The 18,969-nt window shown below is 39.3% G+C and overlaps 1 protein-coding gene across 4 annotated transcripts in view; it reads left to right on the forward strand.

The window, feature by feature from the left end:
• Nucleotides 1–18,969, forward strand: part of CHD6 (chromodomain helicase DNA binding protein 6) — a 122,883-nt gene that overhangs the window by 65,541 nt on the left and 38,373 nt on the right. For 3 of the 4 annotated variants that reach the window (XM_060772383.2, XM_067468134.1, XM_060772379.2), the window contains 12 exons: nucleotides 3,628–3,778; nucleotides 5,631–5,780; nucleotides 7,417–7,482; nucleotides 8,732–8,790; nucleotides 9,391–9,508; nucleotides 11,485–11,571; nucleotides 12,843–12,977; nucleotides 13,551–13,672; nucleotides 14,609–14,852; nucleotides 15,997–16,173; nucleotides 16,770–16,913; nucleotides 18,039–18,294. In XM_060772383.2, coding sequence (XP_060628366.2) covers nucleotides 3,628–3,778; nucleotides 5,631–5,780; nucleotides 7,417–7,482; nucleotides 8,732–8,790; nucleotides 9,391–9,508; nucleotides 11,485–11,571; nucleotides 12,843–12,977; nucleotides 13,551–13,672; nucleotides 14,609–14,852; nucleotides 15,997–16,173; nucleotides 16,770–16,913; nucleotides 18,039–18,294 — 1,709 coding nt within the window. The remainder of the gene's footprint in view (nucleotides 1–3,627; nucleotides 3,779–5,630; nucleotides 5,781–7,416; nucleotides 7,483–8,731; nucleotides 8,791–9,390; nucleotides 9,509–11,484; nucleotides 11,572–12,842; nucleotides 12,978–13,550; nucleotides 13,673–14,608; nucleotides 14,853–15,996; nucleotides 16,174–16,769; nucleotides 16,914–18,038; nucleotides 18,295–18,969) is intronic. The other variant, XM_060772384.2, reaches the window with a different exon arrangement.

Consider the following 18,969-nt stretch of genomic DNA (forward strand, 5'->3'; position numbering starts at 1 on the left):
ATATGCAATAGGCATTAATGTATTTTAACTGGTCTAAATTAATGTTTTTAAATGGATTAGTGTTTAATGGTTTTATTTTTTGTATTACAGATTGTTTTAGTTAATTTGTTTCAATGTACAGTATAAGCTGCTTTGGGTCAGTCCTACATGGAAGAAAAGCAGAGTAAAAGTGAGATACTGAAGGCACAATTGCAAACAGTGCCAGCAAGGACTAAAAATAGGAGAAGTGTAAAACAACCAGAATGAATGTCCAAAGAACTTTGAGCAAGAAATGGAAAAGAGGGGAAATCACTAAAAAGGAATTCAAACAAATAACCAACATATGTAAGGAGAAGGTTTGTAAGGCTAAGGCACAAAATGAACTCACGCTTGCCAGAGAGATTAAAACCAATAAAAAGGGGTTCTTTTGTTATGTCAGTGGACAAAGGAAACGGTGGGGCCTCTGTGGGGAGAAAGTGGTGAAATGCTAACAGGGGAGAGCTGCTCAACAACACCTTCTTTGCCTTAGTTTTTTCCCAAATGGAGATTGGTGTTCAATCTGAGCAATAAAGAGCGGACAAGGTAATAGGGGAAATGCAACCTAAAATAAGTAAAGAAGTAGTCCAGAAATACCCCTTAACTGGGAGCCCCCAGTGGCGAAGTGGGTTAAACCCTTGTGCTATCAGGTCTGCTGACCAACAGGCCAGTGGTTCGAATCTGAAGAGAGTGGGCTGAGCTTTCCCTGTGACAGCTCTAGCTCTCCATGTGGAGACATGAGAGGAGCCTCCCCCAGGATGATAAAACATGAACCATTCGGGTGTCCTCTGGGCAACGTCCTTGGAGGCGGCCAATTCTTTCACACCACAAGTGACTTGTAGTTTCTCAAATTGCTCCTGACACAAAAACAAAACCTGCCAACTCTAAATGAATTCAAATCTCCAGAGCCAGATGAACTACATTCAAGAGTATTGAAGGAACTAGCAGAAGTTATTTCAGAACCACTGGCAATAATATTTGAGAATTCTTGGAGAACAGGAGAAGTCCCAGCAGACTGGAGGAGGGCAAATCTGAAAGACTGAAATATTGAGGCAGGGGCAAGCTTGTTTTCTTATTCTGTGCAAGCATATTTGTATTTCCTTGCTAGAATTCTTTTCTTTGCATCTTATTGGAAATTGTTTTAGCCATCTTTTGCTACCTTGTTCATTGAATGAGAGAAGTTGTAACCTGATCCTGCCATTGAGAGTAGGTTGAAATCCAATTAACATTGTTCTTGTTCCCCCTTGATTGTGTTTGAACAAAACCCAACTGTGCCAGACCACCTGCTCATCCTGTCATGTTTTCATCTTGTCCAATCCATTTTCCTCCACCTCAGTTTTTAAAATCTCATTGATTACTATAGAAGAGCTTCTTATAACACGACATCACTTCATTTTGAACATGGCATGACTTGCCCATTTACAAGTAATTAATATACACAGAGCCTGTGCTGCCACCAAAGAAATGATCTTCAAGAAAAAATAGGGCTATTTCGTGTTCTGTATTTTTAAAACTTACAGAAAGCCTGTTGTAGTAGCAGCCAGGTTGATCAGTCAACTAATCTGTGCCCACATATTTTCTTTTATAGAATGGAAATGAAACCTCAATCTAGACAGCATCTATGGGATATTTTGTTTCTGTATGTACCCTTAGGAATCTTGAAGCAGAGATGAACTATATTTTCAGAACTTGCAGACAAAGGAATGGGGGTTAAAGGTGTTTTACACTGCCCGATTCCCTTGGGGCCCAACTAGGAGAAGCAACATCATATAACAATTGTAAGGGTGGCAGGACTGTGGAACAAATTTATCTCCCCAAAGATCTCCTTAAGAAACAACTTGGCTGTGGTTCTTATGTATGCGAGAGTATTTAAAGAAACCTATGTGGAAAACACAGAGTGTCTCATTTGCTTTTCAGGGTGGCTGTCGCATTGCATATAAAATCTGAGCAGGGATGTAACATAAATATGCAAATCATTCTTTTTCTTGCAATTTAGGAAAAATTCGAATGAGTAAAACTCCAGGCAGTTTTCTTTTTTTAAAACATCTCAATTATCATTTTGTTTGGACTACTGTGAACTAAATAAAAGAACTTCAAGCTGCCAGCTGATCATCTCTGATTAAAATATTGACCCAGATCTTCTTTGGGGTAAAAGGTGAATCCAGGCTATGACATGATTGCTGTGGTTGCCAGCATAGCACTCTTGCCATTCTGTATACAGTTAGGGACCAGGCAGGGCAGGCCGAGAGATATTTTTACAGCCTATCATGGAATTAAATTAGTTTATACCCTCTGTTTTGTATTACAACTTCCAATGCCTCATCTGATTCCCTTTTTTCAGTTTTTCATTTATGAGAGAGCCATTCTGTCTATATTTTGGCCTTCAAAATTAATTTGTGTCTTTTAAAAAAACAAACACAAATCTTACGGCCAAAATCTAACAATCCAACATGTCATTATCCAGTGTTTGTAGAACTGGAGTTTTTCTCTATCTCCGTAGTGCCAAAATATGTTTTCTTCCTCTCTGAATTAGGTTTTTATGTTTCTCAGGAAGTGGGATGGCCCTCAGAAGGGTAAAATGCCACTTCTTTTGGCAGAAGCAGGGGAACCTATTGGAAAAGTCACATTTTATTCTGGCCTTGTTTTTATGTTTGTATAAGATCCATAGTGTCTAATGTTATGTTACTGCATAAAAGGCTTACTCTTGTTTTTAAATGGCAAAACATTGGTGTTTCTGAAGTTAATAAAAAACTTGAAATTCTTCAGAGGCTCATATTCTAAAAATAATGGTAATGATTGATTGGTGGTGTTATTGCTATTTATATAGCATCGTCACTGCATGGTGCTTTTCGAAGGTCTGTGCCCCAAGGTCTTAACAATGTTTAAAGTTCAGGATAATAGGGACATGAGAGCAAAAGGATTGTCTCCATATGTGTTTAAAATTATCAGTTAGAAAAACATGAAAAATTATGGATTCATGACACTTGTGGTAAATGTTTAGGTTTAGCAATAACTGGAGCAATCTCATTAAATAGAAGAAAGCAATTATGAATTCACAATAGCTTACATATTGAATGCTAGCAAAACTTTTCCAGACTCCGTATTGTGTCAGATGTGCTTCATGAAAAGCAGTTTATATCAACAAATCCAGCACAGCTTTCATCTTTTGTAGTTGTGAAAAGGAATTTGAAGATGTCACTATTTTTGTTTATAGAAATTATATATCTATAATTATTATACTTATATTAAAAGGAAGTTTGTTGAGATCCAAAGTGCACACGTTGTAAGTGTTTTATGTTCACATGTATATTTTACCTGTTCTCTCTTCTAACTGCATCCCTTGCTCAACACTGAATATTGTTCTGTAGAGAGGAGAGCAATCCCCTTGACATTTAGAATTGCTTTTTTGTGAAGGAGAAGAGGTGGTTGTATGAAGGGGGCTTCAAGAATAGTGGGATTGGGTCATGGCTGTTGACATCAGGAGTGCTCTGAAGGAACAATTGCACAAAGGGAGAAGTTCTCAGGGTGTCATTTTAGTCAGAAGCACTAATCACAAGATTGCACTTACAGTTATATGTGCTCTGATATTCTGATGCTTCCCATTTGTATCAGCAGCACAGAGCAAGGACCAACTCCCGTTGAAAAGAAGAAAAAAGGGAAAAGGAAAAGTGACACTCCAGTGGACAGCCTAGAACTAGATCAAAGTCTTCTTTCAATTTCTGGGCAGAGCCCAGAGGAGTCTGCTGAATCAGCTGATAGCCAGGTATGCTTGGACCTCTTACCTTTGGTAGTACACGAAAATCCCTCTTTCAAAAGAGGGACATGTACTTTTACTAAAGGGCATATGTGATTCTTTATGTTCAGTTGGTTGATTAAGAATGTCTTCTTTTATAATGAGTTTGATACGATGGGAGTTTGGTATGATCTTCAAGGATGAATCCAAATGGCAGCTTATGAATAAAAAATTAAGCCCGCACACGTTCAGGTTTTCTTTCAGTTCTGTGTCTTTGAAGCACTTTCTTGTATTTATTTATTTATTTATAATTCAAACTTATATGCCACCACTCCCCTGGGGCTCAGAGCGGCTTACAAGAACAGGCTAAAATCTAACACAATATAAAAACAATTAAAAACAATTTAAAAACAACAATATCAGAGATCAAAGACCTGTCGAAACAGTTATGTCTTACATGCCCTGCGGAAAGCTGATAGGTCCCTCAAGGCATGGACTTCAGGTGGCAGAGTATTCCAGAGTGATGGTGCCACTGCTGTAAAGGCTCTGCGTCTGGTTGCTGTTAGACACAAGGTCTTGACACTGGGAATTTCCAATAGATCTTAGTCCTCAGAACGGAGGGATCTCTGGGGTTGGTAGGGGGTGAGGCGGTCCCTCAGGTACATCGGCCCCAGACCATGCAAGGCCTTAAAGGTAAGTACCATCACTTTGAAAGTGATCCGGTGCTCAACTGGTAACCAATGCAGCTTTAGTATTATTGGTGTTATGTGGCATCTCATCGGAATTCCCGCAAGAAGCCGAGCAGCTGCATTTTGTACCAACTTGAGCTTCCGGATCACCGACAGAGGAAGGCCAATGTAGAGGGCGTAACAGTAGTCTAGTCTTGAGATGACCGTAGCCTGGATCACCATAGCTAGGTCGTCCCTGGACAAGTAGGGGGCCAGCCGTCTAGCCTGCCGCAGATGAAAAAAGGCGGTTCTGCTAACGGCTGAGACCTGGGCCTCCATCATCAGCAGAGGGTACAAAAGGACTCCCAGACTCTTTACCAATGATGATGGGCATAGTGCCTCGCCATCCAGGGTAGGCAGCTGGATATCCCCACTGCTCGGTTGATCCAGCCATAGGATCTCCGTATGGAAGTTTACAAGGGAATGCAAATGTCCAGTAGAAATATGGCATAGGGAAGAATACATTACTGTCTTCCAGAAGTTGTTAGTTTTGAATGCTTGTCAGTTCCACACATTGGCGCCAATTGTTATGGAAGATGAAAATTGTAGTTTACAAGCATATGGACTACAATTGGAAAAGATGATTTATTAACAGCATATGAACAAAAAAAGCAGTATTTAACAAGTGCTTTTCTTTTTTAACTTTCACACCAATGTAAACACTGACACTCACAAGGTACTTTAAAAATATTCTTTAAGTGCAAGAATATGCATGGATTCTTTCCCCTCAGAGTCATATTAATTACCCTGCTTGACTGGGCTATAATTTGATTTATTTTATCTGTCTAGAATTTATTTACACTTTCTGCAGAACTGAATCTATAGTACATATGAATTCCTTTTCCATACTCACAACCATGACTAGAGAAATTAGCTGTAAGTGTTTTATTTTTGGCCTTGGGGGATCAGAAGTGTGATATACTTAGGGGTAATTACTAGTATTGTTCTTCTGAGTTTATTCTGCCCATGCAAGAGCTGGAAGGCATTTGGCCAAGTACTGAACCATATTGTCTCCTCTTTGTATTTATTTAGTTAGAACATTTTTACCCCATCCTTCTCAACCTCCGAAGAGAGACTCAGGGCGGTTTTGTATTGGCTTTGCAATGTTAGGTCTCAGTCAAGGAATCTTACCTGATCTTGTGTCTGATATGCAGAAGCGCCGCTCTGGCCGTCAGGTGAAGCGCAGGAAGTACAATGAAGACCTGGATTTCAAGGTGGTGGATGATGATGGTGAAACGATAGCAGTACTGGGAGCTGGACGGGCTTCTGCACTCTCTGCATCTACGTTGGCCTGGCAGGCAGAGGTACGGCTGGAGCCATTGGGGGTGGGATGACAGAGCTTACCTCTTGAATTTCTGTAATGAAAACATTGTCTTATGTGGAGGAAAACAGCAGTGGCTGCATAACTGACATTAAGGTATGAATAATTTTTTGCAAAGGTTTGAAAGAGAACTGCATATACACTGATGTTGTGGAGAAATCCATGGGTTTTGCCAACTTCATTCTCATGAGCATGCAAGCTAGTCAGTTGTGTCTATCAGGCAAGGATTCTTTGAATGTAGCTATATATCAGGAATGAAGACTGTCAGCAAAGCTCTGTGATTTTTAAGCTTCTCAAAGGGTACAGTTGAAGGAGAAGTCAGTAGATTCATCAGGAATAAACAACCTGGCACCTTCCAGATGTTTTTGGCTTATCATTCTCATAATCCCTAATTGTTGGCAATTCTGACTGGGATTCATGGGGGTTATATTCAAAAAATACAGATGCGGCTGACTGTTCCTGACATAATAGAGTACAACTGTGTACTTAGTGAGAACCAAGTCCTGATGAAGTATTTTTTCTCTCAAATTGGGCTTAGTATTGCAGTGGTCTTTGACTTCTAGTCTGCCTTCTCAATATTCTTTAGTATTCTTTTGAGAATTTTCTACTGTACACTAATACCCTGGTACATTATGTCAGATCCAAAAATATAGTCATTAATGGTTGCAGACCCCAGTTTTAATTTTAAGATCACAGAGTATTACATGTCATAATTTAACATATCCTAAAATATTATGTCAAAGATCTATAGGTAACAGTAAGCAATCATTGCTTTCACACATCACTTATAGCAGGTAGATAGAACAGAACGTTAAGCTTGATATGGCAAGCACATATTTATGTGTGTGTGTGTGTGTGTGTGTGTGTGTATGTATGTATGTGTGTGTGTGTGTGTGTGTATATATATATATATATAATAGGTGCATTTACTTGGGAGCTCACATAGGCTGTAACTCCCTGTAAGCACACTGTGGTTATGTTCCCATAAACAATTATGACCAGAAGCAAGTGTTTGTGTTTATTTATTTACTTCATTTATACCCGCCTTTCTCCCTCTCAGGGGACTCAGGGTGGTTTACAAATCTGGTACAATTCAATACCGGTAAAATCAACAGTAAAAACAATAACATACACCTTCAATTAAAACGGTTAATCTTTAGTCAATAAATGCTCAGGTTCACATAACCAGGGGTGTTGACTCCTCATGGCCCTTTGTGCAGGGAAGAGTGGCTAAAATAACAATGAAATTACTTTATTGGGAAGACATAGTGCTATGTCTGAATCCAGACCCTGATATACCAAGATGTGTAAGCTGGCTGTAAGTTATTTGAAGAAAGACTGTACAGTTTTGAATGTAATGCTAAACTTTCCCAGTTTGTTTCTGGAAATTCTGTCTCCTCATACTTGCTTCCTGTAGTTTTGTGTGAATACAGACAGTGACTGTTTATGTGCACTAGGGAGAGGATTTAATCTGGAGCTTGACAGTCATGTATTATTTTTTCTTCAAGATTTAGTAAAGGTGGATGTCAGACTTTATTCTAGAAGAGATCTTGATTGGGATTTGTAGTAACATCGATACTTCTGCTATACCACTCTTTGTCTTGTCTTGGGATTCACAGGAGCCTCCTGAGGATGATGCCAACATCATTGAGAAAATACTTGCCTCCAGAATGTTTCAGAAGGAGGTAAATGCCTTTCTTATCTTTGGCGCCCTAACCAAAGGCTGCAATAAGTGATGAAAGTATAATAAAGTGAAAATTTAGGTCACAGCTTTTTTATACTAAAGGCAGGTTGAGAGAACTTGGCCAGGAGGAAAGAAATCTGTTAGCAGATCTCCTTGCTGAACCTTTTGCACCTTTGCTTTTTGTTTTGGAGGTCCAGGAGAACCTCTAGAGCTGCCTGGGGGTGGCAGAGGGAAATGTCTGATGTGCACTTGTCTGCAATGATAGGCTTTTTTCATTGGTGCAAGGATCCTTGTGGCCTGGATCTCCAGAATACTATTTGTCTAAACATATGTTCAGTATTATTACTGAGAGAGTTAGTTTGCTTTTGTGGCTTGAGCGTTGGACTCTGATTCTGGTCAGCAGGGTTTGAATCCTTAGCCATGGAAACTCCATTGGGTAGCCTTGGGCATGTCACACTCTTTTACCCTCAGAGGAAGACAATAGCAACTCCCCTTGTAAACAAATCTTGCCAATAAAACCCCATAACTTAGTATTAACAGTAGAGCACTGATTACAATGAGTATTTTCCCCCTTCAGCCCAGAGTTTGACATGCTCTACTTTTGTGATTAAAGGATGCATTGAGATCCAAAGACATATTGGAAAGAGATGGGTCTTCTCCTTGAAGATGGGGAGGGAGGGGGTGAAGATATCACATTCACCTCATGAATGTGACATCTTCAGAATATACCAAGGCAGAGAAGGAAGTCCATGCAGCTGTACACTTTATCTCTGAGCTGAAGGAGGGTGTGTGGTGCAGCCACTTCTTTGCATCTTCATTCAGGCACATCACATTCATCAGAGCCTGACTTCCCTCACACCAACCAGAAGATTTACACTATGGCAAACCAACATGTCTGTGTAAAACTATAGAAACTTCAATTCAAATCTTGAAGCAATTATTATCTTGAAAATCAACAACCTCTCTAGGAGCTTAGCTCACGAATCCTAAGTTTTTAGTTTCTAGACTGACATAGATTTATCAAGGGCTTTATATAGAGTTACTTCTGAATGGAAAAGTGGCAAATATTGGGTGACTTAGTAAACAGCCAAGGTCCCTTGATGTATACAAACACATGGGGAAAATGTAATACGGAGCCTGAATCATATCTGTTGTGTAGGTCAAAGCCCATTTCAGGTGAAATCACACTGACTATGTTGCACTTGCTGTGTGTAAAAATGTTTCTTACTGAGCACTTACTATTGTTCCAGACTTTTCCTGGAGGAGAAACGTATGAACAGGAGTTATTCTATGTAAAATACCGCAATTTGTACGTATATTCTTTTCTTACTATGTGGATGTTGTTTGTTGGCTGCCCATAATACATAGATTGTTTCACCCTCCCCTACTCAGATTATTTCCCCTCCAGATACTCAGTGTATCTGAAGTAGCAATTACTAATAGCTTGTACACCTTACCACTCCTGCCTTCACTTTCCCAGCTTCAAGAGTTAATTTTCCTCTGGTGTTTATATCCTCTCTGGCTCTTGCTTGGGTTGAAAACTGATGCCTAGATCTAAATTCCTTACTTACTAGTTTACCTGAACTTCCCTTCAACTGTATGGGTCATCTTGGGTCCTTTCAACCTCTTGGAAAGGATTTTTTTTTTTTTTTTGGATTACAATGCTGGCCTGAATTCTGAGAACTGTAGTCCAAAAAGTAATGTTTCCAAACTTTAGTAATCTCTGCCACCAGAAATAAGTATAACATTAAGTTTCCTTCCTATCATTTCTGTCATTTTCCTTTCCTCCATTTCTGGTTAAGTCTTTTAATACTTTGGTCCTAGTGATGTCTGAAGTGTCGTGTCTCATTTAATTTGGGGAGCACGATCCATTCATTGACACTGTTAATGCTTCTCTGTTAATTCACAGCTCTTACTTGCACTGTAAATGGGCCACAATGGAGGAGCTGGAGAAAGACCCACGCATTGCCCAAAAGATTAAACGTTTCCGCAATAAGCAAGCCCAGATGAAGCACATTTTCACAGAGGTGAGCACAGAACTTCATTATCTGGGGACACTTTTTTCCAGCATTAGCAATGACATGCATGTAGGCAGGACCACCACTGTTTTATGATACAGGAATGTCTGCCACAGGGAAGAGTTACATGAATGACCAAAGTTTCATTAGACAGCTTGCACATGCGTATAAATCTTGTTTGAAGATTGGTCTCATTAAATATCAAATTTAGTATTAATCTTGTTTTCCTAACAGGCTCATTACCTACAGCTTTCTATGTACATCCCTGGTTGATGTAAATCAGGGCAATATCAAATTGAAATTGCTTCCTAACTGAGGCCATAAATCCTCAGTATTTTCAACTCTTTTTCTACTGATGTTCCTGGCACAAATGTGAAATGATTCTGGGGGAAATTTGTTTTCTCTATAGTCTAGGATGAACAGTTCCTTTTCTGTTTGACAGACTTATGTTCTCTCTGCCAGCCTTCTAGTAAGCAAGCTGATTCTGTCTCTGGATTCTGAATTCCTTCATGCTGAAACACATTGGTTAAGGCACTATTGTGTTAAGCAATTATGCTATTGCATTCATCAATATATCAACAGCCGAAATAGCAAAAGAAGAAACATACACAGAGACAAATATTGCTAGCAATCTAGAGCAGAGATCTCAGATTTAAGATAATTCCTTAGCTATAATTTATGAAGAATTTCAGTAAGAATTTTGAAATTTGTTAATGTAATTGATAAATACCAGTTAAATATATTTTGAGCAGCAGTTTATATTTCTAATTATGGTAATTTTAATTGACCCTCTGGGACATGTAAAACAGAAGTTAGTTTGTATTAAGAGTTATTTGTGTTCAAAGTCATTCCTGTTTTCCATCCAAATCCCCTTCTGCTTGATTTAAATTTATGCACCTTCACATTTCTTATAATGTGGAAGCCTGGAGCTGGGGGGAAAAGTAGAAAAGTTGAGGTGTTGCTGAAATTATGATTTATTTTTATTTTCTTCACTTTTATTTTTACTGGGAAAAGGGAGTAGTTTCAGAATTGAAAATGGTCTCTATCAGCACCTATGAAGTTTCACATATCTGTATAGAAATGTAGGCAAAGAACTGTTTTTGACTCTCCCCCTGCCCATCATGAACACTTAAAGGCTTGGGCAAAATTCTACTTTTATGTATCTTAGGTGCATACTTCTGTTGCCAATATTTTGCCTAATGTACCAGACTTGGCAGGTGAAGGGTGCAAGGAACATTATTCCAATGTTTTTGTCACCAAACACTTGGTGCTTCCACTAGAAATTGTGAGAGACCAAATTTAGCAATGTGGTGTGGAAATCCATAGGCATCTGATGAAGTGGGTTGTAATCTACAAATGTTGATGTTAAATAAAACTTGTTAGTTTTTATGGTGCCATAAGATGCTGTAGTATTTTAGTGCAACATAATAACATGGGGGAGCCCCCAGTGGCGCAGTGGGTTAAACCACTGAGCTGCTGAACTTGCTGACCGAAAGGTTGATGGTTTGAATCCAGGAAATGAGGTGAGCTCCCACTGCTAGCCCCAATGTCTGCCAACCTAGCAATTCAAAAACATGCAAATGTGAGTAGATGAATAGGTACCACTCCGGCAGTAAGGTAATGGCGCTCCACACAGTCATGCCGGCCACATGATCTAGGAGATTCTATGGATAACGCCAGCTCTTCAGCTTAGAAATGGAGATGAGAACCACCCCCCAGAGTCTGACACAACTAGACTTAATGTCAAGAGGAAACCTTTACTTTTTCTAACATGGGAGCCTTTTTGAAAATTATTACAAATGTGATAAATTTAGTCATGTGGGGTTGTAATCTCTCATTGACAAAAAAGCCCTCTTTTGGCAACATCATTGAGTGACCTCTAGTGCACAAAATTTTATGCTACAGAAAATCCATTATTCTTCAGTACAGCATGATATTCTTTTGTTTTTGAAGTATGTTTATCATTTTATTTCCTGTTATGCTAGCCTGATGAAGATCTATTCAACCCAGACTATGTGGAGGTTGACAGAATCTTGGAAGTGGCTCACACTAAGGATTCTGACACGGGTGAGGTAGGTATGCTGCTGTTTTTCTTCTGTCTTTATTTATGCAGTGCCATCAGTGTACATCTACATAATTTTCAGCTATGTTACATTCACAGCTCCCCAGTCCATTTCCATTGTAGACTGTAGAATAGAGGTAGAGGAATCTATTTAGTAAAATGCAGAAATGTAGCCCCCTCCCAATCAACCTTCTGTGAGTTGCCAAGAGTATTACAGCCTGGCAAATTCACAAGGCCATGCAGTTTGTTCTGCTGACTCAGCAAGCCTACTGCCAGAAAAAAAAGAAATGATATGCAATAATTATCTAAGTATAGCACCACATCTTTGTTGGCTATATTTATTTTTATTGTAGCTAAAATGAAGAACTGAATTCCTGACAGTTTGGTCTTGATATGTGTAAATACTGTGAACTGAGCCTCAAGACCTGTAGGTGAATGGAGGAGACACCAGATGGCAGGAAAGAAGCTTGAAAGCTGCACATAGTAGCTTTAACTCTTACATAAATATAGCTCAACAGATTTTTAAATCCCTTTACGTCTATTGATTATGAGTGATGTAATGTTTTCCCTGATTCAGCATTGGTGCTTTTATTTCGAGCTGAGGCATAACTGCTGGGGAGACATGTAATCCCATGTGGCTCTAAGTTAATACTGGGAACATCCAGTTACCAATTCCTTTTCACTATATTGTGATTGTGCTGGTTTAAGGAAAGCAATGCAGTTTAGTAGCAGATCACATGCAGCGTTAACTCTCTGGACAAATTATTCTCTGAGAGCCTTGTAGAGCATAACACCCTGAAATAGCAACTCTCCAAGTAGCTACTGATGGCTCGGTCTGGCCACCCTTTTAATGTCCTGTTATGCCTCAGAGTGATACTAGTGTAGAGAAATTGAGAATATCAGATGGCAACTAGATCAAATAATACCAAGTCAGAAAAAAATAATTAAGGAAGCTCTAGCTATCATCCACAACAGGTACAGATAATCCATCTGGTATCTCTGCTCATCTGAGTAAAGATATGTGTGGGCTTCAGATTTTGTTCTGCCTATTTATTAATCTGCACCTGATTCAAATTGATTTGGATGCAAACTCGTGTGTTCCACCTGAATTCCCTTCCCATATCTTTGCAGAAGATTTTTATGTGCTTCACTCTTGATTCGGTTAACCGTATTTCTTAGTCTGTGGACAAAATGTATGTTTCCTTGGGGAGTTTTGTCACTTGTTCTTTGTCACTTTTTGTGATCTCTTCTGGTATCTCTGTTGTTTTTCCTGGAATGCAGGAGGTGACACACTACCTGGTGAAGTGGTGCTCATTGCCTTATGAAGAAAGTACTTGGGAGCTGGAAGAAGATGTTGATCCTGGAAAAATCAAAGAATTTGAAGTTCTGCAAATCCTACCAGAGATCAAATCATTGGTGAGAATAAGAAAATGCTCTGTTTCTTAAAGTGGAGGGGCGAAGTTATTTTCTAATGAAATGTTCACTTGTTCTCCTTTATGCTTGTACTGTTACCTGAATCTTTTCCTGCTGCTTTCTTTTGAGGGTATTTATTTCTATAAATAGTCACATTTCATTTGTTATTGAACCTTCTTGACTCTCCTTCACCCAGGTACACAATGAGAAACTAATCAAGAGTTCCAATCGATTTTGGTGATAACACAAGCCAACAAGTATTTTTCATCAGATTTAATTTTAGGTTTTAGTTTTTAGTATTGAATTCAGATCTGTGTTTATTTTTTCTCTCTATCACGTATAGTTTTTGCAATGAGGCTAATTGAATAATTAATGCATTTATGCACTGATATAAAAAAAATTCTATTGAATGTGATGGGAAAAAAAAGACATATTTAAATCAGCATAAAATTGATTTAAACCATTCTACTCTAATTTCTGATTATTACAAAAAGTTTGATTTTGTTGGCTTGTGTAATTTGACCACAAAAGTAGTCTTTTCACCAGTCACTTATTCCTTACTGGTTGTCCTTCCAGGAGCGTCCTGCCTCTGAATCCTGGCAAAAGCTAGAGAAATCCCGGGGCTATAGGAACAACAACCAACTGCGAGAATACCAGCTGGAGGGAATGAATTGGCTGCTTTTTAACTGGTACAACATGTGAGTTGCAGATAGCACAGAGGCATCTTCCATGGCTGTCGTAATTGACATAAAGATTATTGCTAAGCTAATGTTATAGATTCCAGAAATGACAAGAGTTGAGCTGGGGTTTGGGAATATAGTTGGGTTTACCTTCCTAGTAACTAGCAGGATATCTGGTGCAAATGTGCTTATAACTTATACTAGTAATTTGGAGAAATGTTTGAATGTTATGAACATGAGTGGGAGTTTTTTCTTCTTCTATTGGCAGAGGCATGGCATAGAATGGGAATGCACATTTCCAAAAAGCTTTTCCTCTGCCGTAGGTAAGATAAACACCAGAGAGTGGTATTCAAGCAGAAACTAGCAAGCTGTTAAAATGCTCACAAGAATTAGGTATTGTTGTCATGTCACAGTCAGATCCAACAGACTTCTGTCTCTCCCCGAGGTACCCCCCTTCACACTCACACACACCCTCCCAGTCACCAAGCTGACATTAATCAACAAGCCTTGGTCCAGGGCCGATTTCTCATCCCATAGGATTAAGGGAGCATGCTATCTTCAGACCAAGGGTGGGACCCTCTGACTCCTTCACACCCTTACATGTTATAAGAGAAATAGTTCCAGTAGTCAGTGTATCTGAGTCCCTTTGGGGAAGATAGAGCAGAATATAAATAAATAAATAATAATAATAATAATAATTATTATTATTATTATTATTATTATTATTATTATCTGTTGCCCTGCTGACATATAGCATTTACAACATAGCACATGGATGTGAAGGCTAGGATCAGAGAATACTATATCAAACTAGACAGATGAGGGGAAAAGTCAAATGCATCTTGTCTAGGTAACACATTATGTTGATGTTAAAACCAGGTATAATCAGCAGAACACCTTAAACAATAGGGTTCTTTCCAGGGTTTGTAATGCCTGCTCATGGTATTTCTACAGGAAGAACTGCATTCTGGCTGATGAAATGGGTTTGGGGAAAACTATCCAGTCCATTACATTCCTATTTGAGATTTACCTGATGGGTCTTCGGGGTCCGTTCCTCATCATTGCCCCCCTCTCAACCATTACAAACTGGGAAAGGGAATTCCGCACATGGACAGAGATGAATGCCATTGTATACCATGGCAGTCAAATAAGCCGCCAGATGATCCATCAGTATGAAATGGTGTACCGGGATGCACAGGTTTGTAATATTCTGTGGTTTTCAGTCTATGGTTGCTGCTTATTGGGGGACCAGAAAGCAAAGAATGGAGTTTTGCCTCCAGGAAACCTTCAGGTGAAGCTTTACTGGCAAGGGCTGCTTGTTCCACTGTCCTGATTATGGATTAAGACTGCCTTGAGTGATGCCTTTTCAGCACTGGTGCATTCTAGGGATAGTGGAGGTATGTTGGATACAAATTGCAGCTGAATGTCTGAGATGAGAAGATTACTAGTTGTATTTAGTATTATGTCGCTCCATTACCTCAACTGTAATTGGGAATGTACACTTTCCTTTTGCAGAGTATCTGTATGGGGTTCCAGGACCCTACATGGATTCCAAAATTGATGTGCAGTGTTTACTATGGACTCTGCAGAAAATGCTTCAGCTGTACTTCACAAAAAGGAAAATCAACCTGTGTAGCAAGCCTTGCGAATACTGATTTAGTTTCAGTAGATGTTTGATTTTATACCAGTTTTCTATATCTATATGCCTGGGGTCATGTACAGATTTATCAGGAGGAAAGGTAGCATGAGTAGAAAAAGGTTAACAACCCTGTTCTATGGTATTAGTGATCCCTCCCAATTTGATGTCAAAATTGATATGCACACTTCTGTTCCATCATTCAAGTAATTGATAAAGATGTTGAATAGTACTGGGCCCAGGACAGAACCCTGTGAAACCCACTGGTCACTTCTCCTCAGGATGAAGAAGAGCTATTGGTAAGAACCCTCTGGGTTTTGCCTGTCAACCAAATCCCAATTCACCAGCAGGAGCAGTGTTTAGCCCATATTTTACTAGCTTCTTTGTGAGAATAACATGGTAGATCTTGTCAAAGGCTTTACTGAAATCAAGATATGCTACATCCACATCATAATCAATGTATTTTCAAGTCCTATTATATACAATAACATAGTAAAATGATGTCCCTTATATAAAACGACAAAATCAAGGTTACCTTTTTGGAATTTCATTTTGAAAATTTTAAGCCATGGATGGTAGCATCTGGGGATGCAGAATCTATGGATACAGGGAGCCAATTGTAATCACATTACAGTGATCAAGAGAGTAACATTAACAAACTGTGCCTGTGGAGTAAATTCTGCATCTCTTGTTTTGGTATCCTCAGGGCAACCCACTTCCTGGTGTCTTCAAGTTCCATGTAGTCATCACCACTTTTGAGATGATCCTGGCAGACTGCCCAGAGCTGAAGAAGATCCAGTGGCGCTGTGTGATCATTGACGAGGCCCATCGGTTGAAAAACAGAAATTGTAAATTGCTGGAAGGATTGAAGCTTATGTGTCTGGTGAGAATTTCCTCTGTATTGCTCTTCTGACAGGAATGCATGATAAGTGCTGACTTGTGTGGTGTGTGTGTGTGTGTGTGTACATTCATTTCTGTATTTGAATGTATTTCTGTAGCTTGTATCCAAGACACTGTTCCATTGTATACATTGTGTCATTGTTTCCTAGTTCTCAGTGACCCTAAAGTGAAACTTCTTTAATTGTTGTCTGACTAGCATTGTGTTAAATTCCATATGTATATGCTTGAATATAAACAAAGCAAAGACGGCATCTTGACGAAACCATCAGTCAAAACATGTGGCTTCTGATTGCCTTTACAGCAGAAGCCTTCAAACGTTTTAATTCTGATTGTAGGAGTATGACTTAGGAGACAGCTGGCAAAGTTAGATTTGTGGCAATATAAAGATGTGGAATAGTCAATCAGAAGGTGTCTTCTCTCAGAGCTAAAAGCAGACACTTTGTTTGACAGAGTGACCTGTGGCCAGTTGCCACTTTTTCAGAATCCAAAATACTGCAGGTTAAAATGCAGGAGAAGTACCTAGTTCACCATATTGCCTCACAACTGTTCTGTTTCAATCTGTCTCTGCTTGATAAATAGGAACACAAAGTGCTGCTAACGGGGACACCCCTGCAGAATTCAGTGGAAGAGCTCTTTAGCCTTCTGAACTTCTTGGAACCACAGCAGTTCCCATCTGAGACAGCTTTCCTAGAAGAGTTTGGGGACCTCAAGACAGAGGAACAGGTAAATAGGAAGACTCACAGTACTGACATGGATTTACTATTAGAAAGTGCTTTGTCATGCAAGGAAGGTACAATTGGTAGTGTCTTAGCGATGCATTCTGCATTGGAAGCAGCAAAACATGAAAAATCATTTTTATGAAGAATGAATCTAATGAAATGCAAAATCCACACATAATAGAACAGTAGTAGCTCACTGTTCTTAGATCCCAGCGTGTCATTATATTTGTTTTCTGTGATCAGGAAAAATAGTATAAAAATAAACTAAAATGTACTGAAGCAGAGAGAAGTCCAGGTTGTGGTTCAGCACTTCTTTCTTTGGGTATGGCAGATCTTTTTTAGTGATTGCTTTTGTGTTCTCTTCCTGAATGGTGCACATCTCATCAGGGTACATCTGCACATATTTGTAAACATACACATGTGTTCAATATCCACTTGAACATATCATTACATCTTTTGTCCAAATACTGTATCCCTCATCAACATCCGCATTTGTATTGTCAAAGGATTTAATGGCTGGAACCACTGAGTTGCTGTAAGTTTTCCGGACTGTATGGCCATGTTTTGTCCACATCTATAGCAGGCATCCTAACAGACCTCAAAACCTTTGAGGATGCCCACCATAGATGTGGGCAAAATGTCAGGAGAGAATGCTTCTGGAACTTGGCCATACAAACTCGCATCAACCCAACATACACCTTATGTGTTTACCATCCATGTAACAAATCTCCATATTCACATTATACTGGAAACCATTTTCCTTAATTGCACATGTACTCTATTCACTTGCTCTTCTTATTCTCACTTAACAGCAATTACAAACCCCTCAAAAAGCATAGCCATATATATGACACTTTTCTTTTTCATATTTGGATACCATTGCACATTAGTGATCAGTGCAGCTTTTCCTGATCAAGCCTAGCAAAAAGAAAAGGAAGCAGGCTAATGCGTTGATCTGATCTTATGTAGTTTTTAGAATTTCAAGTCTGAGTTCTGGGTAGTAATTTATTTCAAGAACATGCTGGGCCTGGCATTCATGGGTTCTTTCTGGGTGAGTTCCCAGAATCACTCTTTCAGTTCATAAACCCAGGAGACTATCTAACAGTAGCCTTTCTTCTCATCTTGACAGGTAAAGAAGCTCCAGTCCCTCCTAAAACCAATGATGCTGCGACGGCTGAAGGATGATGTGGAGAAGAACCTGGCACCCAAACAGGAGACCATCATTGAGGTAGAGCTGACCAACATCCAGAAGAAATACTATCGGGCCATACTGGAGAAGAATTTCAGCTTTCTGTCAAAGGGTGCTAACCAGCACAACATGCCCAACCTCATCAACACCATGATGGAACTGCGCAAGTGCTGCAACCACCCCTACCTCATCAATGGTAAGAGGCAGGCCTGGAAGCACATTTGACCCTGTGAAGGCAAATACAGTTGGAAGAGACCACAAGGGACATCTGGTCCAAACTGCTGCCAGGCTGGAATGCACAATCAAAGCACTTCTGGCATATGGCCATCCAGCCTCTTTAAAAAAAACTTCAAAGAAGAAAATGTCTGCACAATCTGAGGCAGCATATTTCAGTTCTTAACTGTAGGAAGCATTTCCTAATGTTTCAGTGAAATCTCTTTTCCTGCAGTTTGGATCCACTGCTCCATGCCCTAGTCCAGGGGTCCTCAAACTTTTTAAATGGGGGGCCGGATTACTGTCCCCCAGACTGTTGGAGGGCCGGACTATAGCTTTTTTAAAAAAACGATGACCAAATTCCTATGCACACTACATATGTCCTATTTTGCTACTGTTATGAATTGTAATGTAAATATCTGATATACATGATGTATTTTTATTGTTACAATCTGAACATAAAGCATGGTTTTAGCATTTCTGGAGATAAAATAGTTCCAATTAAAATGAGGAAAACATTCTATTTTCTGTCTTTTTGAAAGTGGTTTTTGGAATATGTAAGCATGAGTCCCCTTTTGGGGGGAGAAGGTCAGGGTATAAATATAGGAAATAAATCTATATAAATAAAAATGTAATGTTCGTTTGTGGGATTAAAAGA

Source organism: Anolis sagrei, chromosome 4 (assembly GCF_037176765.1).
Source record: "Anolis sagrei isolate rAnoSag1 chromosome 4, rAnoSag1.mat, whole genome shotgun sequence".
NCBI lineage: Eukaryota > Metazoa > Chordata > Lepidosauria > Squamata > Dactyloidae > Anolis > Anolis sagrei.